This window comes from Sturnira hondurensis, unplaced genomic scaffold (genome assembly GCF_014824575.4).
Source record: "Sturnira hondurensis isolate 20B ecotype Veracruz unplaced genomic scaffold, ASM1482457v3 Scaffold0013511, whole genome shotgun sequence".
NCBI lineage: Eukaryota > Metazoa > Chordata > Mammalia > Chiroptera > Phyllostomidae > Sturnira > Sturnira hondurensis.
The window spans coordinates 549,747-573,610 of record NW_028086142.1 but is presented as its reverse complement, the minus strand read 5'-3'; the positions used below and the strand labels follow the sequence as shown (position 1 = coordinate 573,610).

General features: G+C 41.3%; 1 protein-coding gene across 4 annotated transcripts in view; it reads left to right on the top strand.

Annotated features, from left to right (window-relative positions):
* Positions 1 to 23,864, top strand: part of FAM120C (family with sequence similarity 120 member C) — a 115,964-nt gene that overhangs the window by 36,862 nt on the left and 55,238 nt on the right. For all 4 annotated transcript variants that reach the window (XM_037061658.1, XM_037061660.1, XM_037061657.1 and 1 more), the window contains exons 2-4: positions 13,137 to 13,383; positions 14,600 to 14,682; positions 23,351 to 23,479. In XM_037061658.1, coding sequence (XP_036917553.1) covers positions 13,137 to 13,383; positions 14,600 to 14,682; positions 23,351 to 23,479 — 459 coding nt within the window. The remainder of the gene's footprint in view (positions 1 to 13,136; positions 13,384 to 14,599; positions 14,683 to 23,350; positions 23,480 to 23,864) is intronic.

Sequence of the window (23,864 nt, the reverse complement as noted above, 5' to 3'; positions counted from 1 at the left end):
CAACTGCAATAGCATAATCAATAAAATATATTTAAAAAATTAAAAATGTAAAGTATATTTTGTCTAGTGTAAGTATTACTAGTCCAATACGTTTTTGTTGTTTCCTATTTCATGACATACCTTTTTCCACCCCTTTACTTTCAGTCTGTGTCTTTCCCTCGGAGTCTCCATAAATAGCATATGTAAAAGTCTTGTTTTGTTATTCACTCAGTCACTGTTTGTCTTTTGATTGGTATATTTAATCTATTTGCATCTAAACAATCTAAAGTAATTGTCCCTAGGTATATATTGACACTTTAGTCACATTCATATTTTTATCACATTTTGGTAAACTCCTTTTGCTTTTTTATGTCTGGGTAGCTCTTTATCTCTCCTTTGATTCTAAACGATAGCTTTGCTGGGTAGAGTAATCTCATTTGTAGACCCTTGCTTTTCATCACTTTGAATATTTCTTTCCAATCCCTTCCTGGCCTAATAAATGTCTATTGAAAATCATCTGAATCTTATGGGAGCTCCCCTGTAGCTAACTGACTGCCTTTCTCTTGCTGCTTTTAAGATTCTCTTTTTGCCCTGGCTGGTGTAGCTCAGTGGATTGAGCGTGAGCCTGCAAACTAAAGGATTGTGGTTTGATTCCCAGTCAGGGCACATGCCTGGGTTGCAGGCCAATTCCCAGCAGGGAATGCACGAGTGGCAACCATACATTGATATTTCTCTCCCTCTCTCCTTCCCTTCCCCTCTAAGGATAAGTAAATAAAATCTCTTTTTTTTAAGATTCTCTTTGTTTAACCTTTGGTATTTTAATTTGATGTGTCTTGGTATAGGCTTCTTTGTGTTAATCTTGTTTGGGACCCTCTGTACTTCCTGTGTTTCTATATCTGTTTTCATCATCAAGTCTTGATCTCATTTAGTTGAATATGTTTGGACACCATCTATTTTTTAATTTTGCTCTTCTGATTGTTTTCTACTATCTTGTCTTTCAAATTGGTGTTGTGATTCTCTGCTTCATCTAATTCACCCTTGATTCCATCTAGTATATTTTTCATTTCAGTTATTGTATGCATTTCTGACTTGTCCATTTTTGTTCTCTATCCATTTTTATATTTCCTATATCTTTGTTGAAGTTTTCTCTGAGTTCATCTGTTCGTCTCCTAAGTTTCTTGAGCGTTCTTATAACCAGCATTTTCAACTGTGCATCTAGTAGATTGTTTCCCTCCATTTTGTTTAGTTTATCTTCTGGAATTTTGATCTGTTCTTTTATCTGGACCACATTTCTTTGTCTTCTCATTTTGGCTGACTCCCCGTGTTTGTTTCTATGTATTAGGTAGAGCTGCTATGACTCCCTGTCTTGGTAGAGTGACCTAATATAGTAGATGTCTTCTAGGGCCCAGTGGCACAACCTCCCTGGTCACCTGAGCTGGGTACTCCAGGTGCACCCACTTTGTGGGTTGTGTACGCCTTCCTGTTGAAGTTGAGCCTTGATTGTTCTTGGCACATCAATGGGAGGTATTTACCCCCAGGTCAAGGGACTGTGAATACTGGCCATGACAATAGCAGAGGAGCTACTGTGCGGGGGCCAACCCCACAGAGCAAGACTCACTTAAGTGGGTCTCTGGTGCCTGATGAGTTCATCCTTGAGGGTGGCACTAATGTAGGTTGTTGCATGGTGCTCCAATGTGGTCTGAAGCTGACCACTTGGTGTTTTGGCCCTGGGGCCTTCCAAGAGGTGCAGGCCAAGATCAGAGGTATCACAGTCACCTGTGCCCTCCTCTGGACCATCCTCTACAAAGCAGTCTTAAGATGGCTATTAACTTGTGCTTGGGTTGGTAGTGCATGGGATAGACCAAGCTGTGAACTGATGCTGGCTGGCACTAGTGTCACACTTGGAACCACATAGCAAAAGGCACATGTCACACCCAGGCCTGATGCTACTGCTTTGAGAGATTTTAGGAAATTTGTAGCATTAGCCAAGACAGGCTGTTTGTATGGAAAAGTCACTGGAAACAGCTTGGGTGGAACTACAAGTTGAGTGGGATGGGGTCTCAAAGAATTATCAGATCAGTCCTAACAGTGTGAGCCAGGTTGATGGAGACTAAGATATGGAGCTTGGCTGCCTGCCAGCTCTGTTGGGGGAAGGCTCAACAAGGGAACAAATGCTTGTACTGGTACCTCTGTCTGGGAGAAAGCTGCATCTCTAACCATTGCCCTGATGCCAGACAATTCAGTTCCTCTCCATGTGTCCATGGCCCTTTTGAGCTGCTGCACCAGTGCTGGATTTCATAGCAAGTGAGTCTGAATATGTCTGTGTGTGGGCCCTTTAAGTAGAACCCCTAGGATTCCAGTAGCCATCTGTCTCACTCAGTTGTAACCCATGCTGGTTTTCACAGTCAGAAGTTATGGGGACTTCTCAGCACTAGAACACTGGGTTGAGGGTCCAGGTGTGGGGCTAGGACCCCTTGCTCCTCAGGGGGACCTCTGCAGCCAAGATATTCCTTCCGATTTTAAACCACCACATATGGGTGTATGAACTAGCCCATTCAGCATCTATTCCCCTTCTACCGGTCTCAATGTGGCTTCTTCTGTATATTCCTAGTTATAGAACTTCTGTTCAGCTAGATTTCAGGTGGTTCTGAATGATGGTTGCTCTGTAGTTTATTTGTAATTTTTTGTGTTTTCCCATAGTTTTGTTATTGAAAACTTTCATTTTGATATATCTACATGCTTATGTCATTGTGAGCAGCAACATAGACTCCAATTGCCCTGCTCCCTGTTTCCCTGGTGAACCAGAGCCAAGGCTACCACCAGGATTAACCCTCCCTTTTTAAAGATCAAAAATACACAATAAATACTCAGATTTATTACAGTTAATGATACAAAATATGCAAGAACAAATTGTTACATTTCAAAGGGTAATTTCTGTGAACTCCCTCACTACAACCAAGATATTTGGGTAAATGAACATGTGAGTGATACTGAGACCTTCTTGCTACTACAGAATGGAACAATGGTAAACTTTCCCCCTCTTTATTTTGTTTGCACTGCCCTGATTAAAATTAAAATTAGATAATTTGCGCATCAACAATTCAGGATGCCGATGCTTTGATGAACCGTATAAGCTGCTATGAAAACACAGCCAAGTCATCACAAGTTGGGAGACTGAGTGGGAGGGGCTATGTGGGACAGGTTTGATCCCTTCTGGGGGTCCTGGACTGGTGCTGATGCTGAGGCAGATACAGTTCTGGGAGGGCGCAAGTACCACATTACCTTATACTGCCATCTTCACCATTTTTTGGTGATAGCCATCAGGTAAGTGTGAAGTGATACCTCATTGTGGCTTTAATTTATACCTCTCTGATGATTACTGATGTTGAGCATCTTTCACATGTCTGTTGGCCATCTGTATGTCTTCTTTGGACAAGTGCCTATTCAGATCCTCTGACCAATTTTTAATTGGAATTATTTTAGTAACTTGTATGATTGCCTTATATATTTTGGATATTAGCTCCTTATCAGATATATTATTTGTGAATATCTTCTTTCATTCAGTAGATTATCTTTTCATTTTGTTGATGTTTTCCTTCACTGTGTAAAACCTTTTAGTCTGATGCAGTCTTCTTTATTTTTATTTTGTTTCCCTTGCTGGAGGATGTCAAAAAAGATTGCTGAGACTGATGTCAGAGTTTACTGCCTAGGTTTTCTTCTAGTTTTATGATTTTTACATAAAAAAAAACATATTCTTACATTTAAGTCTTTAGTCCATTTTGAATTTCTTTTTTACATGGTGTGAGAAAGTGGACCAGTCCTGGCTGGTGTGGCTGAGTGGAATGAACATCAGCCTGCAAGCCAATGGGTGGCCAGTTCAATTCCTAGTCAGGGCATATGCCTGTGTTGTGGGCCAGGTTCCCAGTAGGGGGTGCACAAGAGTCAACCACACGTTGATATTTCCTTCTCCCTCCCTCCCTTCCCCTCTGCCTAAAAATTAAAAAATTAAATATAAATAAATTAATAAAATCTTTTTTTAAAAAAACAGAAAGTGGTCCAGTTTTATTTTTCAGTGCTTTCCCTCTAATATCAGAAATAAAACATGGGTCTATGGCCATACCACCCTGAACATTCTAGATCTCATCTGATTTCAGAAGCTAAGCAGGGTTGGGCCTGGTTGGTACTTCGATGAGAGAAATAAGACTGGGGTGACCACTATCACCACTTGTATTCAGCATAATATTGGAAGTTCTAGCCACAGCAATCAAACAAGAAAAAGGATAAAAGGCATTTAAATCAGAAAAGAAGTAAAGCTCTGTTTGCAGGTGACATGATAAAAAACCCTAAAGACTCCACACAAAAAAACTATTAGAACAATTAATGAAGGTAGCAAAGTTGCCACATATAAAATCAGTATAGATAAATCTGTTGCATTTCTATACACCAGTAGCAATCAGAAGAAATCAAGAAAACAACCCCATATACAATTGCATTAATAGCATGAAATACCTAGGAATAAACTTAACCAAAAATCTGAAATACCTGTATTCTGAAAACTAAAATACACTGAAGAAGAAAATTGAAGAGGGTACAAATATATCAAAGTATACACCATGGTTATGGATTGTTTAGATTAATATTGTTAAAATATCCTTACTACCTAAAGCAATAGCCAGATTTGTGGCAATCCCTATTAAAACACCAATGGAATTCTCAGAACTAAAAGAAGTAGTTCTAAAATTTATATGGAAACACAAAAGTCCCTGGGTAGCCAAAGAAATGTTGAGAAAGAACAATGTGGGGAGGTATCATGCTCCCTGATTTCAAAGCATACTATAAAGCTACAATAATAAAAACAGCATGGTGCTGGCTATTTTATTATTGTAGCTCTATAGTAGGAACAGAATAGGGAACCCAGAAATAAGTTGCTTATAAGGTCATTTAATTTACAACAAAGAAGCAAGGATATCCAATAGGGTAGGCATTTCCTTCAATAACTGATAATACTGGGTAAACTGGACAGATACATGCAAAAAAGAACATTTTGCAATCAGACCTGAGTTCAAATTCAAGTTCTGCATGGCCAGCTGTGTGATTTGCAGCAAGATGTTTACTTACTCTGCTACAAAAAAAAAGTGGGGACAGGGTTAATGATACCTATTTCATAGGATTAGAGTAATGAATATATCTTAAATTGCTTAGCTCAGTGCCAGTTGTGAAATACTAATCACTAGAATGTCAGCTCCATGCAGATAGGAATTTGGAGCTCTTGTTTACTGCTGTATTCCCACACCTATTTCAGTGCCTGACATAGTAGTTCCTGGCTCAGTAAATACTGGTTGAAAGTCAAAATGGTTCATTAGTTTTCTATGCAAGTGTTCAATGCATCAGAGATACAGCAGTAAACAAAACAGATGAAGAGATCCCAGCCTTCTTGGAGCTTACATTTTAGTGATAAATACTTCTAGTTGTGTTTAATAGCAAGTATTCTTCAATAAATATTTCTGAAAGAGTCAAAATATAAAATACATAAAATGGTGAGTTTGAGCCCAGATTGAAGAGAAAGTAGGAGCATCTGTCTAGGTGATTATTTGGTCCAGCTTCCACTTACACAAATCCTGGTTTTGGAAGCAAAATGTAAAGGCCACTGGTTTAGCCCTGTTTGCTGTGGCTCAGTGGATTGAGTGCCAGCCTGCAAACCAAAGGGTTGCCAGTTCGACTCCCAGTCAGGGAACATGCCTGGGTTATGGGCCAGGTCCCCAGTGTGGAGTGCACAAGAAGCAGCCACACATTGCTGCTCTTTTCCCTCTCTTTCTCCCTCCCTCCCCACTCCCTAGAAATAATAAATAAATTATTTTTTAAAAAGACATTATCAAAGTTCTGGCCAAGATGGAGGCGTAGGTAAAAATGCTTCTCTTCCTCACACAACCAAAAGAAAGATAACAACCATTCTAAAAACAATGAACAACCAGATGATCCAGAATATCAAATTACATGGAACTCGGGCAACCAAGAAGTTAAACAGTCACCCAAACTGGTAGGAGAGGTGGAGATGGGGGACAGGCAGCCAAACAGAGGATGTGCTGCAGGGCAGACAACTGTGTGGGTGAGGCAGGGCTGGCTGAATGGGAAGCTAAAGACTGAAAGCTAGCCTTGAACTACTGTGGGGGTTACCACAGCAGGAGAAACTCGAGTCTCACATAAGAGAGTTGTTAAAAATTGGAGGTAGAGTGGAGCAAGCAAGTGGCATTGTTCTTTCTCTGGCCCCTCCCCCCACAAACCCAGCCACAACACAGCAAAGGGGGTTGCCCCACCCTGGCGAATACCTAAGGCTTCACCCCCTTACAACATAACAGGTGTGCTGAGACAAAATCTGTGTCCCAAATGAAAGAATAGATCAAAACTCCAGGAAAAGAACTAAATGACAAGGAGATAGCCAACCTATCTGTTGCACAGTTCAAAACACTTGGTAATCAGGATGCTCACAGAACTAATTGAGCTCAGTCACAAAATGAAGGCTACCCAAAGTGAAATAAAGCAAAATATACAGGGAACCAACACTGAAGGGGAGGAAACCAGGACTCATAACAACAATTTGGAACAAAAGGAAGAAATAAACATCCAAGTGGAACAGAATGAAGAAATAAGAGTTCAAAAAAGTGAGAGGCTTAGGAATTTCTGGGACAACTTTAAACGCTCTAACATCAGAATCATAGGCATGCCAGAAAGAGAAGAACAAGAGCAAGAAGTTGAAAACTTACATGAGCGAAAAGTGAATGAAAACTTCCTCAATCTGGTGAAAGAAATAGACTTCCAGGAAGCCCAGAGAGTCAGGCCCAAAGAGGAACCGACTCTCTGGTGTGTTCCTCCAAAGAGGAACACACCAAGGCACATCATTATTACATTATCCAAGATTGAAGGAAAGGAGAGAATCTTAAAAGCAGCAAGAGAAAAGGAGACAGTTACCTACAAAGGAGCGCCTGTAAGACTATGAGATGATTTTTAAAAGAAACCTTAAAGACAGGAAAGGTCTGGAAAAAAGTATTCAAAGTCATGAAAGGCAAGGACCTACATCCAAGATTGCTCTATCCAGCAAAGCTCTCATTTAGAATGGAAGGGCAGATAAAGTGCTTCCCAGATAAGGTCAAGTTAAAGGAGTTCATCATCACCAAGCTCTTATACAAAATGTTAAAGGGACTTATCTAAAAAATAGAAGATCAAAAACTATGAACAGTGAAATGACAACAAACTCACAGCTATCAACAACTGAACAGGAAAAAATAAAAACAAACTAAGCAAACAACTAGAACAGGAAGAGATTCACAGAAATGTAGATCACATGGAGGGTTATAAGCAGGGAAAGGGAGGGAGGATTGGGGGGAATGGTACTGGGAGTATGTAGCATAAACATTAGGTACAAAGTAGATGGGGAGGTTAAGAATAGTACAAGAAATAGAGAAGCCAAATAACTTACATGTACAACCCATGGGCATGAACTAGGGGGCAAGGAATGTGGGTGGGAGAAGCTATGCAGGGTAGAAGGGCATAAAGGGGGGGACAAATGTAACAACTTTAATAGCATAATCAATAAAATAGATTAAAAACAGTTGAGACTCTGAACTATCTAAAGCTTTTAATTGCTGACTCAATTTTAGTCCAGTGAATATGAATTGAAGGCCATGATGCAGACAGCTCAGAATGCCATGGGTACAAAGAGGAAAGGCATCTAAGACTGTCAGTGGGGTATGCCTTCTAGAAGAAGTGACACCCATTTCTAAAATTCAGAGGGAAGATAGGGCCCTGAGATTTAAATTAAGTGAGCTTAACTTAAGATTAAGTGAGCTCCCAGCTCACTTAAATATTAGGACTTTTAAATTTTATTTTAGGGGAGGGAGGAAGAAAGAGAGGGAGAGAAACATCAATGTGTGGTTGCCTGTGGGACACCCCAATCTGGGGACTCAGCCCACAACCCAGGAAGGCACCCTGGCTGGGAATCGAACTGGTGACCCTTTGGCTTGCAGGCTGATGTTCCTTCCACTGAGCCACACCAGCCAGAGCTCCCTGAGAGAAAAATAATGTCTCATTTCTAGTCACAAGTAGTGTAAAGCAGTGGCCTTAAAATTTTTTTTAGATATCTTTATTTACTTTTAAAGTATATTTTGATTATGGTATTACAGTTTTCTGAATTTTTTTCTCTCCTTCATCCCCTCTCCATCCTGCACCTCCCAACCCTCCAGCATTCCCCCCCTTAGTTCATGTCCATGGGTTGTACATATAAGTTCTTTGGCTTCTCTGTTCCCTATATAATCTTAACCTCTCCCTATTTTATGCCTACCAATTATGCCTCTTATTCCCTGTACCTTTCACCTCAATTCTCGCCCTCTCCCTCTCTACTGAAAACCCTCCATGTGATCTCCATTTCTCTGGTTTTGTTCCTGTTCTGGTTATTTGCTCAGGTTTTTGTTGTTGTTGTTGTTGTTTAGGTTCAGTTATAGATAGTTGTGAGTTTGCTGTCCTTTGACTGTTCATAGTTTTTGATCTTCTGTTTCTTTGATAAGCCCCTTTAACATTTCATATAATAAGGGCTTGGTGATGATGAACTCCTTGAACTTGATCTTATGTGAGAAGCACTTTTATCTGCCCATTCTAAATGAAAGCTTTGCTGGATAGTCATCTTGGTTGTAAGTCCTTGCCTTTCATTACTTGGAATACTTCTTTCCAGCCCCTGCTTGTCTGTAAGGTTTCTTTTGAGAAGTGAACTGATGGTCTTTTGGGAACTCCTCTGTAGGTAACTGTCTCCTTTTCTCTTGCTGCTTTTTTTAAAATATATCAATGCATTTCTTTTTTTTTAAATTTTTTCTAGATTTTATTTATCTTTAGAGGGGAAAGGAAGGAGAGAGAGAGAGAGAGAAATATCAATGTATGGTTGCCTCTGGTGTGTCCCCTGTCGGGAACTGGCCTGCAACCCAGGCATGTGCCCTGACTGGGAATCGAAGCATGATCGTGTGGTTCGCAGGCCCGTGCTCAATCCACTGAGCTATGCTAGCCAGGGCTCTCTTGCTGCTTTTAAGATTTTCTCCTTATCTTTAATCTTGGGTAATGCAATTATGATGTGCCTTGGTGTGTTCCTCCTTGGGTCCAACTTCTTTGGGACTCTCTGAGCTTCCTAGACTTTTCATAAGTCTATTTCCTTTGCCAGATTGGGGACGTTCTCCTTCATTATTTGTTCAAGTAAGTTTTCAATTTCTTGCTCTTACCCTTCTCCTTCTGGTATACCTATGCTTCAGAGATTGTCTTGGAGGTTCCTAATCCTCCCCATTTTTCTGAATCCTTTTTTTTTCATTCTGCTCTGGTTGAATGCTACGTTCTTCCTTCTGCTCCAAATCGTTGATTTGAGTCCTGGTTTCCTTCCCATCACTGTTGGTTCCCTGTACATTTTCTTTTACTTCACTTTTCATAGCCTTCAGTTTTTCTTCTTTTTGCGACCATACTCATCCAATTCTGTGAGCATCCTAATTACCAGTGTCTTGAACTCTGCATCTGATCTGATACGTTAGCTATCCATTCATTGCTTAGTTGTATTTTTTCTGGGGCTTTGATCTGTTCTTTCATTTGGGCCGTATGTTTGTCTCAGCATGCCTGTTACATAGTAAGGGGCAGAGCCTTAGCTATGGAGAGGGCAATTTCCTTTGCTGAGTTGTGGTGCTGCATGCGGAGGAGAATCCAAGAGAGTGAACAGTGCCACTTCTTGAGCTCTCTGCTGGCTTTCAGTCACCTTCCCCGCTACCGGCAAGCAAATTGGGCCCTTCTGGTGCTGAGTCCCAAGTGGGTGGGTTTGTGTACATTCTTGAAACCTGTGGGTCTCTCCAATGAACTCTGCTGTGATGGAGTTTCTCCCACTCTCTCAAGACTTACAGGTTTTTTGCAGTCAGAGGTTTTGAGGCTTAATTTCCGTACACTGTAACCCTGGGTTGCATGGTCTGTCTCACTCCAAAATTTTTCCTCCTGGTATATCTGAATGTAAATGTGGGGCTGCCCTTTGTGCAAGCCTCCGCCTTACCTGCCCTGGTCCTTGAGCTGCTGCCTTGCCGCACGTCCTCTCTGCCCATCTCCCCACTTCCTCTGCTCCTACCAGTATGCATGAATGTTTCTTCTTTAAATCCTTGGTTGTCAGATTTCCATACAGTTCGATTTTCTGTCAGTTTTGGTTGGTTTTTGTTTTTAAATTTGTTGTTGTCCTTCTTTTGGTTGCGTGAAGAGGCAGAGTGTATCTAATTACGCCTCCATCTTGGCCAGAATCAAGTCTTTCTTTAAAGCTCAAATATAGTTCTTTTCTGCTTAGTTGGTTTGGGTATGCTGTTTAATTTCACAGAAATCATTTTAGTCTCCTGGAAAATTGCAAGGTTGCCAATGAAAGTCCATCATTTGGGTAGGGACTAGAAATCATTCTGCATATGTGGTAGCAGTCAGCACAGACTCCATAGTAAATGCAGCCAGGGTTCTCAGCTATTCTAAGACTCATTGTGGCTGGAAGGCTTTTTCTTTGCCCTGGTAAGGATTTAATTGTCGTCAGCCAATCTGAAGTGAAGCACAGGTTTGTGTATTTTGAAAATGCTCTCCAGGTCATTGTGATTTACACTCCTAGTGTTGTAAGAACCGCCATAGTAGTTAAAAATCACTAGTCCTTGGCTTTCTTGTATTGGAATCACTTGGATGGTGGCACAATCAATTTTATACCAGATAAAAGTAATGTGTTGTAGTCAGAAGAGCGTGGCCCTTGGTTTCACTCTGACCCAGGTTTCTCTTTCTCAGTTCTGTGGCCCTGAGCATGACACCTCACTTCCCCAAGCCTCAGTTTCCTCATCTGTGAAATGGGGCTTATAAAACTTACATAGTTAGGTTATGATGATGGGGAGAATGAATCACACTTAGTATTATGCAAGGTACAAGGTAGAAGGATGCTGAGTCAGCGACTTGTAGGAGCGATGCACTGGAAGAAATTATCACCAGGGGGCAGCATAAAACCACTACACTGATCCATGTGGAGTTAATCATACCACTAGGCTTAAATATGTTGCAGTGCAAAGTAAGATTTCTGGTTCCTTTGCCTGGACATCAAACACAGGCCTAGGTTTGCTATCTGCTTACCACTGTCTCAACCTTCGTATGACTTAATATGTGACATGACTGTATACTGTAACTAGACTTATTTTCTGTAGCTTAGCAAAACCTTAATGCATTGAAACTCCTGCCAGACTCCAGAAACCACCATTCCTTTACAACTTAAATACAGAAATAAGTCAGTTGCTTTCAAGAAAATTAATTGAGGTCCATAGGCTCTAGAGCCAAAATCCAGGTTTAGCTTCTTCTAGCTACGTGACCTTAAGGATAGTAATGTAAAATGGGTATAATAATAATAATAGTTACAACCCCATAAGATTGTTTTGAGTATTAAGTGCATCATTGCATCTTAAGGTACTTGGAACATTGCTTAGCACCTAATACATGTTCAGTATCTGTTATCCATTATTATTCATATTACTGTTCCAGGTCTTAAGTGGGAGCCAGGAATACAGAGATAAATAAAGTGTCTGCGATCAGCCCTGACTGGTGTAGCTTGGTGGATCGAGCAGGGGCTGCAAACCAAAGGGTCGCCAGTTCGATTCCCAGTAGGGCACATGCCTGGGTTGCTAGCCAGGTCCCCAGTGGGAGTGTATGAGAGGCAACCACACATTGATGTCTGTTTCTCTTGCTCTCTTTCTCTCTCCCTTCTCTCAAATAAATAAATAAATAAATAAGTCTCTGTGATCATCAAGGAAGTGAGTGTGGTGGAACCAGTGTGCAGATCACTTCAGTGTGCTCTGAGTGCAGCTATAGAGGCGTTGCAGGAGGACACTTAATGATCTGCCTCTATTACAGAAAGTACAGTGCTCTCCTGGAGGAAGCCTGGTGTAATGGCAAGTGTGCATGCTGGTGTCAGATCAGCTTTGCTTTGAATCCTGTTGCCACTCATTGTATAACTAGGGGCAGCCAACTTCTTGCAGCATTAGTTTTCCCATTTCTAAAGATGGGATGAAGGTTCTGACCTAAATGTTGGAAGTGCCATTACATGGCAGGACTGCCATCTAACGTGTTCCTAAGAAAGAAAGCAAGGGTTTTTTTTAAAGAAAGTTACAAGAGCCCTGGTTGGTGTACCTCAGTGGACTGAGTGCTGGCCTGTGAACCAAAGGGTCTCTGATTCGATTCCCAGTCAGGGCACATGCCTGGGTTGTAGGCCAGGTTCCCAGTAGGGGGCATGTTCAGGGCAACCATGCATTGATGTTTCTCTCACTCTTTCTTCCTCCCTTCCCCTGTGTCTAAAAATAAATAAAATCTTTTTAAAAAGTTAGATAAACTTAGGCTCAGATTCTAGCTGTGTGTTGCTTAACCTTTCTGTGTCAATTTTCACGTGTTAAGTTTTTTCATCCATATCTACCTTGTCCATGGTTATTCTGACAATGAATTAATTTATGTCAAGTATGTGGGGCACATAGAGGTGCTAAGCAATAAATAATAGCTTCATTATCTTTATAACAAAGGTTTCTTCTGTTATTGTTTAAAGTAAAAACTTACATACTGTGTTAATTTCAGTGTTCTTTTTTTAATTTTTATTTTTATTTAAGTCTTGTTCAAGTACAGTTTTCTGTCTTATATTCCCAGCCCTGCCCCACCCAGTGCTCCCCACCTCCCTCCCATTTCCGCCCCCCACCCTTAGTTATTGTCCATGTGTCCTTTATACTTGTTCATGTGAGTCCATCCCCTTTTCCCCTATGATTCTCTCCCCTCTCCCCTCTGGACCCTGTCAGCCTGTTCCGTATTCGAGTGTCATTGGTAAGCCAGGTGGTGAAAGACAAATACCGTATGATATCACCGTTATCAGTGTTCTTTTAAAGAGTCTGTTTCATGAAAGAAGTCAAAAAGACCAGGCACTTGAACGGACACATAGATAATTCTACCTGCGTTTACAAGAGAGGCTTTTTTAAAAGACTATTTTATTCCGTTTCATACAATCTTAAGTTTTAACAAACTGTAAAATTCAGTTTCTAACCTTCCTGACTTCTACCCAAATATAGGTCAGCTTCTGTTACATGACCTCTTCTTCTCTTCTTCCCTCCTAGGTCTTTCAGAGCCTTGAAGACCACCATTTGGAAGTGGTGGCTTTTTTCAGGGAAAATGGCTTCCATGGCCTTCTTGCCCATGACTCCGAGTATGCTCTCTACAATATTCCATTTTACTACAGTTCCCATGCTCTGAAGCTGAGCTGGAATGGGAAGAACCTCACTACCAACCAGTTCCTGATACAGGAGGTGGCCAAGCAGCTGGGCCTGAAGCGGGTGAATTTTCCCATATTTGCTGCGCTGCTAGGTAGGTAGTCCACAGAACAGACTCCAGTGATTAAATTTCCCTTTCCAGTGTTAAGAGATGAAGAACAGAGCCATTTAGCCTGTCATTATTTGTTCTGAAAGTCCTCATGCCAAATACTGTGCATCTGGGTTTCTTATTAGAAACTTAGCATGTTTGTCTTATGAATTAATCCAGGGTATTCAGAACATTATTTTAATTCTTGTGAACTCTTTTATTATATTCCATAACTATTTTATTCATACTACTGTCTTAGGCCAAATGTTTTACTAGCCCTAGATAGCTTTGGTTGCCCACTCAGAGCATTTCCCCAGTGTCTAAACTTAGATCAAGAACACACATTGCTATGTGTTCCTTTTTGCTTGTGTTATACTAACATTTTATAATGCAAATTTCCAAACATAAAGCAAATGTGAAGGAATTTTGTAGTGAAAATCCTGTATCTGCCTCCTGTTTTCTGCCATTAATATTTTATTATACTTGCTTTATCATTTATCTACTGTAGCCATCTGTCCATCTATCTTTTAAAGACATATTTCAAAGGAAATGGCAGAGTTGATTATGTTTTGAGTTGGTTTTCCAAGTATTGACAGCATGAAGGTTAATATCTTGTCTTGGGTGTGGACTCTTATTTATAAATGCCAAAGGAGTTGAGCTTGGATAATTGAATGAAGTCAGCACAAGTTTTGGAATTACGCTTTGGGTAAATCCCTGAAGTTATAACTCCCTGGTTTCAGTCTCCTTCTCTGTGAAAGGGAATACTACTTTATGATGTTATTGATAAGATCAAATGAAAGGAGATCTATAAAATGCCCAGCATTTATTAGGCAGGCAGTAATTGGTGGTTGCTATTATAAAAGACAGGATGAGTAGGTAATAGAAAATGGCATGGGCTTTGAAGTCAGTCCTTAGCTTCTTTTCCTGGTGTGGGCACTTATTAAATATACCACCTAAGGCTGTCACCAAACTTGTCCAAACCTCAGTTTATTTATCTGTAAAATGGGGGAAATAATACTACTATATGTGGCTATTATGAAGATGATACATATAATGCATATGATACATACTAGGGAATCAACACATAGCTACCGGAGTCATTATATTAAGAATATCGACCTGTGTAGACTATTGATCATTTTTCTCTCCCAGAAGCCTTTTCATGCTTGGAGGTTGTAAGAACACATTTATGTAGTCAATAAATGATAAATGTACTTTATAGGTAACCACATTCTCCCAGATGAGGACCTGGCCGCTTTTCACTGGAGCCTCTTGGGACCAGAACATCCCCTTGCATCGCTTAAGGTAATGTACCCCATTTCTTTTGTTTTATTTTTAAGATTTTACTTACTTTCAGAGAGCGCGGGAGGGAGGGATAAAGAGAGGGAAAGAAACATGGATGTGAGAGAGAAACATCTCGTATGTGCCCAACTAGGGACCTGGCCCACAGCACAGGCATGTGCCCGAACTGGAAATCGAATCAGCGACCCTTTGGTTCCCAGGCCAGTGCTCGATCCACTGAGCCACACCAGTCAGGGCTACATTTCTTGTGTATACCTTCATGCCTAGGGGACATTAGGTTTTGATTGCAGTTTTGACAGAATAATTATCTTTTATTATGTTTAAAATATTCCAAATACTTAACAAAAATTGTAATTATGGTCAATACCCTTTAAAAGGAAAAAAAACTCCATTTTCCACCTTCTGTATAGGAGAAAACCCAGTTCTTCCCACCTATTTCTTTCGTGTGTCTTTCTTTCACACAGAGTATGTAACTTCTGATACTTCTGGTCATAAAATATGGGGGTGGTTTCCCCACATCAAGCAATTCTTTGCAATAGGAGCTGGGTATCCTACAATGGAACTCAGTTTTCACACAATCTGCCTTGAGATGGTATCAGATTCACAGGTTAAGGGCTCAGTCCCACAAAACTGCCCCACCCCACAATTGCAGACACCAGTTGCAAGCCTGGTTATCACCTGGGCTTCTGACCAACCCACTATAGATTGGAGGTTTCCACAACCCTTGCCCCTTGGGTCCGATTAATTTTGCTACAACAGTTCACAGAACTCATGGAAACTTACTTACATTTACCAGTTCATTAAAGCTATGACAAAAGATACAGGATAAACAGCCAGATGAAGAAATATATAGAGTGAAGGCTGGGAGGATCCATAGCTGAGGAGCTTCTGTCCCCCTGGAGTTGGGCTGCCTCGTCCTCCCAGGGTAGATGTGTTCAACCCAGAAGCTGTCCGATACCCATACTTTTGGGATTTTATGGAATCTTCATCATGTAGACATGATCAATCATTAACTCCATTTTCAGCCCTTCTCCTTTCTTAAGAGAATGGAAGTGGGGCTAAAAGTTCCAAGCTATTAATCATGCTGGTGTTTCTTCTGGTGACCAGCCCTCACCCAGGAGTCATTCAGGAGGCTACCCAGAGTCATCTCAACAAGAACAAGAGTTGCTCCACTTAGGATACTCAAGGGTTTCAGAACTCTGTGCCAGGAACAGTATATATTTTCTGTTATCTCACACCCTTAATATCTTAAGGATTTGTACAAACCTATGCAGAAAGATACTAATGCCCCCATAAATGAACTAATGAAAAAAGGACAGAAACAGACAATTCACAAAAGAGGAAATAAAGTGGCCAACAGAGTGACTAAATGTTGAACCTCCCAACTGATCACACATGCAGATTAAATGAACAGTGTGATTTTCTAAAACTAACAGTTGAGTAAATATTTAAAAAATAATGGACCCTTTTCTATCAAGGCTTTGGTGAGATCAGTGCTCTTCATACGCTTCTGCTGGAAGTCTTAAGGTGGTGATTGTGCCCTGGCTGGCTCAGTGAATTGAGCGTCAGCCTGTGAGCCAAAGGGTCACTGGTTTGATTCCCAGTCAGAGCACATGCCTGGGTTGCGGGCCAGGTCCCTGGTGGGAGGTGCAAGAGAGGCAACCACACATTGATGTTTCTCTCTCTTTCTCCCCCCTACCCCTCTCTGAAAATAAATAAAATCTTTTTTAAAAAGTTGGCGATTGTATTATATTTCTCTAGTTCTTTTATTCTCCTAGACAAATATTTCACACCTTTTCCTCTCTCCTCAAGCCTCTAATGCGCCCTCCTCCTTGTTTACCCTCAGCTCATGACCCGGCTTCCTATTTCACTGAGACAATTGAAGCAATGGGATGAGAACTTCCACCAGCTCCCACCCTTTTATTTTCTTTCCTGCATGACCAAAATGCTCTGTGCCCAAATGCTCTGCCTGCCTCCTGTTAACTGTGGATGACCTGTTCATGTTCCTATCTCAGGCCAACCCCGCTCCACTCTTATACTAGATCCCATCTCCTCTAGCCATAACTTAAGGGCATCACTTCATCCATTCTGCCCTCTTTCTCCTGCCTCAGTTTCTCTTCACTGGCTCTTTCCTATCAGATGTATAAGCATGCATTCATGTTCAATAAAACAAAATCTGCTCTTGACCTCACTCCCTTCACCCAAGCTACTGCTCCATAGTTTTTCTTCCCTTATATCAAACTCTTCTGGACAGTTGTCTATACTTCACCTGTTTGCTGTCTGCTTTCCCTGTTCATGTTTAAATCTGCTTTGCTGAAATTGCTTTTGACAAAGTCCCCAGTGATTTTGACGTTAATAAGTCTAGTGGGCAGCTCTCAGTTTTTGTCCTACTCGACCAGTCAGCAGCATATGACTCAGTTGCTTGCTCCCTCTTCCGTAGAATGTGTTCTTCACTTGGCTTTAAAGACATCCCTCTCTTCTAGTTGCTTTCTACTTCACTGGCTATTGCTTCTGACTCCTTTGCTGCTTCCTGTCTTCTTCTCAACTTCTTAACTTTGGAATGTCCCAGAGTCTTACACTCAGTCCTTTCTCCTCTATTTATAGATACTGCCTTGGTGAATTATTTCATCTGGTGTCATGACTTTAAATACCATGTATCCAATGATGATTCCTAAATATATGTCTCCAGCTTCGACTCCCCCCTCGAACTTCAGATTCTAATATGACCTAAATATTTCAAAGAAATATGTCCTAAGGTATACTCCTGCTCTTTCCCCTAAACCTGTTACTCCCATAGCCTTCCCCATTTTATTTTTTTTAATTTTTAAAGATTTTATTTATTATTTTTAGGAGAGGGGAAGGGAGAGAGAAAGAGAGGGAGAGAAACATCAATGTGTGGCTGACTTTGACATGGCCCCCACTGGGGACCAGGCCCACAACCCAGATATGTGCCCTGACTGGGAATCGAACCGGTGACCCTTTGGTTCACAGCCCACACTCAATCCACTGAGCTATACCAGCCAGGGCCCGCCTTCCCTATTTTCATTAATTGCAACCCGTCCTTCTATTCGCTCAGCTTAAAAACCTTGGCGTCATCCTTGACTTTTCTCTTTCTCATGCCCCACATCTCCTCTGTCAGCAAATACCATCAGTTTTCCCTGGTACTACCCTGGTCAAGCCACCATTCTCCCTTGCCTGGATTATTACCATAGCTTATTAATCATTGGTCTTCTGCTTGCACTCTTTCCAGCCACCTCCTTCTCCCAAGTCTATTCTCAAAAGCAACAGCTAGAGTGATTCTTTTAAAAACGGACTCAGCTCTTGTTACTTCTCTATTCAGAATTCTCCAGTGATTATTTATGTCATTCACCAAATCTCTACCATGGCCTACAAATCCTTATACTAACTGACCCCCTGTTACAGCTCTGATCTCACCTTCCCTTTTCTTTTGCTCTTCAAACCTTTGCACTTACCATTCCTTTTACTTGGGAGGCTTTTTCCTCCCACACAGCTGTTTCCTCACTCCTATAGGTTTTCTCAAATGCCATTTTCTCAGTGAGACTTTTCTTGGCCACTCAGTTTAAAATTTTCTGCAGACACACATACATACACTAACTAGCATTCCTTAGCCCCTTTTCCGCTTTGATTTTCTCCATAACACTTAATCTACATCAAGCACACTTACATGTTTTACTTATTTATTCTGTTTGTTTGATTCCCTTCACCCTATCCCAATACACCTACACCAGCTCCCATGAGAGCAGCGGTTTATGTTTATTTTGTCTGTACCCCTGGTGCCTAGAACAGTGCCTGCCACAAAACAGGCAGTAAATATTTCTCAAAGGAATGAATGTTACAGCCTTTTGCCTAAACCTTTCACAGAAAAAGCCTTTAAGAAGTTGATACCCTTTGACTCAGTAATTGCCATTTTAGGAAGCTTGTAGTTGCATAATTGGAAAGTGGGGCAACAAATCATACTTGTATTTTATCATGGCATTAAAAAACCTTTATTTAAAAATTTTTCAAGCATCACAAAAGTAGAGAACATAATATAATTGTATAGTGAGCTACCATTGAAATAGCTTCCAGCTGGAGTAGTTATCAAGATGTGACCACACTTGCTAGGGTTATTTCGCTGCTGTTGCTAATGTATTTTATTTTATTTTAATTATATTTTGATTATTCTATTAAAGTTGTCCTCATTTTCCTCACTTTACTCCCCTCCACCCAGCACCCCCCCAACTGTGTCAGGCAGTCTTCCCACTGTTGTTCATGTCCATGGGTCATGCATATAAGTTCCCTAGCTACTCCATTTCCTATACTGTACTTTACATCCCCATGGCTATTTTGTAACTACCTATTTGTAACTCTTAATCACCTCACCTCTTCACTCATTTCCCCACACCTCCTCCCATCTAGCATCCTTCTGGTAACTAAATTCTTTTCTTTTGCTTTTAACAGTCTCTCTTTATCTTTAACCTTTGGCCTTTTAATAATGATGTGTCTTGCAGTGGTCCTCTTTGCATCCATCTTGTTTGGGACTCTCTGTGCTTCCTGGACTTGCACGTCTATTTCCTTCACCAAATTAGGGGAGTTTTCTTTCATTATTTTTCAAATAAGTTTTCAGTTTCTTCCTCTCTCTCTTCTCCTTCTGGCACCCCTGTGATTTGAATGTTGACATGATTAGAGTTGTCCCAGAGGCTGCTTACTCTATCCTTATTTGGCGGGGGGGTACTTTTTTCTTCCTGTGGTTCTAATTCATTGTTTTTTGCTTCCTTATGTTCCAAACTATTGATTTCATCCCTAGTTTTATTCACTCTACTGTTGTTTCACTGTAAATTGTTCTTTATTTCAATTAGTGTCTCCATCATTTCTAACTAGATCTTTTTTATGCTGTTAAGTTCCTCACTAAGTTCCTTGAGCATCCTTATAACCAGTGTTTTGAACTCTGCATCTGATAGATTGCTTATCTCCATTTTGTTTAGTTCTTTTTCTGGAGTTTTGATCTATTCTTTCATTTGGGCCATGTTTTCATATTTCCTCATTTTGGCAGCCTCCCTGTGTTTGTTTCTATGTATTAGGTAGAGCTGCTTTGACTTCCTGTTTTGGTAGCATGGCCTAATGTAGTAGGTGTCCTATAGGGTCCAGTGGCACAGCCTCCCCTATCACCCAAGCTGGATACCTGAGTTGCGCCCTTCATTTGGGCTGAGTACACCCTGCTCTTGTAGTTGAGCCTTGGTTGCTGTTGGTAAATCAATGGGGAGGGACTGGCCTTACCTAGGCCAGTCCACTGCAAGGACTGACTGTGACCACTGACCACCAACCTCTGCCCTCCACAGAGGATGAGCTGTGCAGGGGCAGGGTGGTGGGCTCCAATGTGGTCTGTAGCTGTCCACTGGGTGCTAAGGTTCTGGGGTTTCCGGGGTGGTGCAGACAAGGTCAGCCCCCACCTGTGTTTTACGCGGGGCCACCCTGCCTGAGCTGTAAAGCAATCTGAGATGGTTGTTACCTGTGCTGGGCTTGGAGATTCCCAGGTGAAGCCAAGCTGTGACTCTAATCTGGCTACACTAGGGCTTACTGAAGCAAGCTGTTGCTCGTTTGATAGGATTTAGGAGCAAGCCCAGCCATTCTTACGGAAAAGCAGTTTGGGTGGGCCATAATTCGTGGATTCAGGTCTCTGTGGATCTCTAAGGTGGGTGACACAGTGTTTGCCAGGTTGATGGAGTCTCAGATATGGCACCAACCTACCTGCTCTGTTGGGGGAGGGCTCAGCAAAGGGACAATGTTCTCTGCTTGCCCCCCCAGCCAGGCACCTCAATCTCTCCCTGTATACTACGGGTGCCTTTCAGGCTGCCATCCCAGTGCAGAGACTCAGAGGGCGTGAGTCTGAGTAGGTGAATCCTTGTGTGGGTTCTTTAAGAGAAACTGCATAGGGCTCCAGAGGCCTCCTCCACCAACTAAATCTCCGCTGCTTTTCAAAACCAGAAGTTATGAGGACTTATCTTCTTGACACCGGAACCCCGGGCTGGGGGGCCTGGTGTGGGTCTGGGACTCCTTGCTCCTGAGATATCTATCCTGAATTTGTATCCATGTGGGTGTGGGGCCAGCCCGTTCCACATTTGTGCCCCCTCCTACCAATCTGGATGGTTGTAGTTTCGTTAATTCCATAGTTGTCAGACTTCCATTCAACTTGATTTCTGGTGTTCCTGAGCGATGGTGGTTTTCTATTTTTGTTGTATTTTTGTTGATTATACTATTACAGTTTTCCCAATTTTCTCCCTTTATCCCCCCTCTGCCCTGTACCCTGCAACCCTCCAGCACTCCCCCCTGCCTTAGTTCATGTCCAGGGGTTGTACTTGTAAAGTTCTTTGAGTTCTCTGTTTCCTATACCATTTTTGACCTCTCCATGTATTTTATGCCTACGAATTATGCTTCCTCTTCCCTTTACCTTTTCCTTTATTCCTCCCTCCCCCTCTCCCGTCCCCTGTCCCCCTTCCCCACTGAAATCCCTCCATGTGATGTCCATTTTTCTCATTCCGTTCCTGTTCTAGTTGTTTGCTTAGTTTTTGTTTTCGTTGTTTTTTTTTTCTTTTAGGTTCATTTGTTGATAGTTGTATTTGTTGTCATTTTATTGTTCATATTTTTGATCTTCCTTTTTTTAGATGAGTCCCTTTAACATTTCATGTAGTAAGGGCTTGGTGATGATGAACTCCTTGAACTTGACCTTATCTGGGAAGCACTTTATCTTACCTTCCATTCTAAATGATCACTTTGCTGGATAGAGTCATCTTAGAAGTAGGTCCTTGCCTTTCATGACTCCTTCTTTCCAGCCCCTTCTTGCCTGCAAGGTCTCTTTTGAGAAATCAGCTGACAGTCTGATGGGCACGCCTTTGTAGGTAACTGTCTCCCTTCCTCTTGCTGCTTTCAGGATTATCTCTATATCTTTAATGTTAGGTACCTTAATGATGATGTGATTTGGTGTGTTCCTCTTTGGGTCCAACTTCTTTGGGACTCTCTGGGCTTCCTGGACTTCCTAGAAATCTGTTTCCTTCGCCAGATTGGGGACATTTTCCTTCATTATTTGTTAAAGTAAGTTTTAAATTTCTTGCTGTTGTTCTCCTTCCAACACCCCTATAATTGGGATATTGGAACATTTCACGTTGTCCCAGAGGTTCCTAAGACGCTCTTCACCTTTTTGAATTCTTGTTCCTTCATTCTGTTCCAGTTGGGTGTTTATTTCTTCCTTTTGTTCCAAATCATTGCTTTGAGTCTTGGTTTCCTTCCTGTCATTGTTGGTTCCCTGAATATTTTGCTTTATTTCATTTTGGGTATCTTTCATTTGTTCTTTCATTTTCAACCAAGCTCAGTCGGTTCTATGAGCATTTTGATTACCAGGGCTTTAAATTCTCCATCAGACAGATTGGCTGTATCCTCATCAGTTAGCTCTCTTTCTGAGGCTTTGCTCTGTTCTTTCATTTGGGCCTTATTTCTTTGACTTGGCGCAGCTGATAGGTTTTAAAGGGGTGGAGCCTTACATATTCATCCAGGCAGGGCAACCCTCTTTTCTGCACTGTGGCCCTGTCTGTGGGGGAGGGGCCACAGAGGGAACAGTGGGACTTACCCGCCCATTTCTAGCCCCACTTTCCAGCGAACTCATTTGTGAGACTGGGAATTTCTCCCACCATGGCAATCCCGTTGTAGTCCACAGTCAATTCTGAGTCTCAGTTTCGCCTTCAGCCAGCTCCTCCTTCACAGTTCACTACCTTCCTTTGGTTTTTCTTAGCCAGCCCCCCAGCCCCATCCCTGGTAGTCACTGCCTCACCTCGGGTTCTTACTGGTCTTGTTCTGGTTGATTCTTTCTTTAATTCCTTGGTTGTCGGAGTTTCATGCAATTTGATTTTCTGGCACTTCGGTTGTTTATTGATATTAGATTGGTTGTTATCCTCTTTTTGGTTGTGCGAGGAAGCAAATGGTTTCTATCTACACCTCCGTCTTGGGTAGAACTCCTATATTTTAGTTGTAATTTTGATGTGGCTTTGTGAAGAGGTGAACCATGTCTGCCTACACTACCATCATGATTGGAAGCCTCTCTCGTTAATGTATTTTAAAATAAATTTTATACCTCAAGTCACTTCACTCCCACATTCTTCAATATGCACCTCTAAAATCGATAGGCATTTTCATACATAATCATAATGCCATTATTACTCCTGACAAATTAATGATAATTTCTTGTTGTCATCTTAATATTCTGTCAATTTTTTTATTTTTCTCATTGTCTCAAAAAAAAAAAACCTCTTTCTGTGGTTCGTTCAAATCAGGATCCAAACATGGTCCACATATTACAATATTATTTTTAATAGCAAAAAATTGGAAGCAGCCGAAGTGTTACATGGAGAAAAGCTGATTAATTATGGCAGTGTCATAAATCTGTGGTTATTTCTCTAGTAGGATTATGGATAATATGATTTTACCTTTCTTTAACACTTTTCAATTTTTTTTCTGAGTATTCGTACTAAGAATTAGGATGAAAGTATTTTTAAAGAAACAATTTTGACTGTCTCTCGGTGGATTTACTGAATTTGAATTCTGTATCTCACTCCGCCCTCACCCTTTTTCTTAAAGAACCATGTCTGATGCCACTGTTCCTTGCTTGTGTTAACTTCTATAGGTCCGAGCTCATCAGCTGGTTCTTCCTCCTTGTGATGTGGTGATCAAGGCTGTTTCTGAGTACGTTAGTTCCATCAAAGACCCCTCCAACCTGGATGTGGTTGGGAAGGATGTTTTCAAACAGTCTCAGGTGAGTTACCCTCCCCCTTCCTAAGAGTAGCCAGTTTTTGTACCTTCACCAGTACCACCAGCAGATGGGATCTTTTCTGTGTTGGCTACCTTCTCTCCTAGCTGCTTGTCTTCTCTGTGCATACATACCAGAACCCTAGCGTTCCCTTCATAAAACATTACTAGGACTAGATCGAAAGGGTTCTTTACCTTTTTCCCACTGATTATCAAACTTATCCAAGCTCATTCTAGAAAATTAAGAAAAATTTTAAAAGCCTCTAAAAATCTCATTACCCAGAAACAACTTGCTATATTATCACTGGCATATATCCTTCTACTCTTTTTTTTTTGTTTCAAGGTATATTTTAATATAAAGGAGATCTTGCTTTTTGGAGAATATTGGGTAA